Raw genomic sequence first — 1883 nt, forward strand, 5'->3', positions numbered from 1 at the left:
CGTGTGTGTGTGTGTGTGCGTGGGTGTGTGTGTGTGTGTGTGTGTGTGTGTGTGCACGCGCGCAGGTTCCTGTGTTGCCCGAGCGAGGCGGACTTATGGGATTGGGTGAGCAGCTTCCTCAAAGCTCAGGTCAGTGTTTGGCGCGCGGGTCGCCGCGATAACGGGGCGCGCCGCGACTGACCTCCGACCTGGCCGCGTTTGGCAGAACGACAAGCCGGGCCCGCCCGTCCTCCGCCGCCACTCGTCCTCCGACATCGCCAAGCAGAAGTTCGGCACGATGCCGCTGGTGCCCATCCGAGGAGACGACAGCAACCGCGGGATGCTGTCGGCCAATCAGACGCTGGTAAACGAGTCCGCGCCGCCCGGACCTCCCCCCCCCCGACGCCCCTCGCCATCCGCTTGGGACGATCGCTAGCGTCGATGGCGATGGACGTATGGGGCGCCCCCGTTCCAACCTCTCTCCGTCACAGCCGACGACGCCACCCAAAAAACACAATCTCCCGACCGCTCGAGTCAAAGCGTTCCCCACGAGAGACGCAAACACCTGACAAGTCGGATCAAGCGCTGGGCTCGTACGGCCCCGAAAAACCCGGACAAGCCCCGCATGCCTTCGCCGTCGGCCAAACGGCGGCAGGCGCCATTCCGATTTCCTGGAACGGCGAAGTGCACCACTTGGGCCCGCCGTATCGCTCGCGACGTCATCGGGCGCAAACAAGTGGCGCGCTCGCGGCCTACCGAGTCGCCAACGTGACCAAAAAAACCCACTTCAAAATTCTTTTTTCCTGGAGACAAAATTGAAGCTTGAAATGTGGACTTTGTGGCGACGCCGCAAAGCAGATGAACAGGAATGCGTCGAACGAGAGAAGGGGAGGGGCCCCTTTCGCAAACGGGAACGACTCGCGCAAGTCGTCGGAAGACGTCGCTCCGCCGCCCGTCCGCCCGCTCGCGGCTTTGCACGCGCTGAAAAAAACGAGCTCGCTTAAGCCGCCGCTAAGCGCTTGAGGCTTGCTTTTTTTTGGAGCGGCCGCGGCGCAAGTGAAAAGATTGAGCGCCGATGTGGTTTGCCGCCCGCAGAGGAAGCTTCACGACCGCAGGACGCTCTCCATGTACTTTGTGAGTCTGTCGTCGCTTCGAGCCGTCGCCGGACTTTGCGCGCTCTGACTGTGGCGCGCTTGCGTCCGCAGCCGATGAAGGTCCAGCAGGACGGCGGCGAGGAGCGCTGCGAGTCGCCGGAGCCGCTCTACGAGGAGGTGGGCGACTTCGGCCTGCAGGTGCTCAAGTCCCTGGAGAGCAGCTTCCTGTCCGGCGACGGCGAGCGCGCGCGGGAGCCCCGAGAGCCGCCGACGGCGCGGTCGCCCGCCGCCCCCAGCGAAGCGGTCGAGGGTTCGCCGGCCGGCCCCACGTCGTCTCAAGAGCTCCTCCTGCAGGAAATGACCTCGGCGTTCGGCCGCAAAGCCGAGCGGGAGCAAGACGAGGAGGAGCCGCGGGAGCAAGAGGCGTTGGATTGACGGCCGCCCGATGAATCGAGGTGGCCTGCGATGCCGCTCGCTTTGCGTCCCCCGCGGAACGGGAGGCGCGCGCGCGCTTTGCTTTTGGAGCTCGTCATGAATTGCATATTAAAAGTTGCGCACGTTGTCCTTTGGTCGCTTTCGATGCTTTGCCCGCTCGTCGCGAGACGGGAGTTGCTGGCCGCGCTTCCATCGGCGAAGGCTCCAAAGCGCTCCTCGTCGGATGAGTGACGTCACGGGGGGCGCATTCGGCGGGAGGAAGCTTCCGCGGGCCGCAATGCTCGCAGCGAGCAGCAGGTGGCGGCGCAAGCCGGTAAGATCCGAGGGGACCCGACCAACGCGCGCTTTTCTCTCGCGTCTTTTCCAAATCGGGGG

At 64.7% G+C, this 1883-nt stretch overlaps 1 protein-coding gene across 1 annotated transcript in view; it reads left to right on the forward strand.

Annotated features, from left to right (window-relative positions):
* Positions 1-1514, forward strand: part of arap3 (ArfGAP with RhoGAP domain, ankyrin repeat and PH domain 3) — an 18877-nt gene extending 17363 nt beyond the window's left edge. Inside the window, exons 34-37 of the mRNA XM_019858196.1 lie at positions 66-129; positions 206-343; positions 1075-1113; positions 1185-1514. Of these exons, the coding sequence (XP_019713755.1) occupies positions 66-129; positions 206-343; positions 1075-1113; positions 1185-1508 (565 nt within the window). The 3' untranslated portion in view covers positions 1509-1514. The remainder of the gene's footprint in view (positions 1-65; positions 130-205; positions 344-1074; positions 1114-1184) is intronic.
* Positions 1515-1883: the final 369 nt, after the last annotated feature.

The sequence above is a fragment of the Hippocampus comes genome, unplaced genomic scaffold, assembly GCF_001891065.2.
Source record: "Hippocampus comes isolate QL1 unplaced genomic scaffold, H_comes_QL1_v1.1 scaffold48, whole genome shotgun sequence".
Taxonomy (NCBI): Eukaryota; Metazoa; Chordata; class Actinopteri; order Syngnathiformes; family Syngnathidae; genus Hippocampus; species Hippocampus comes.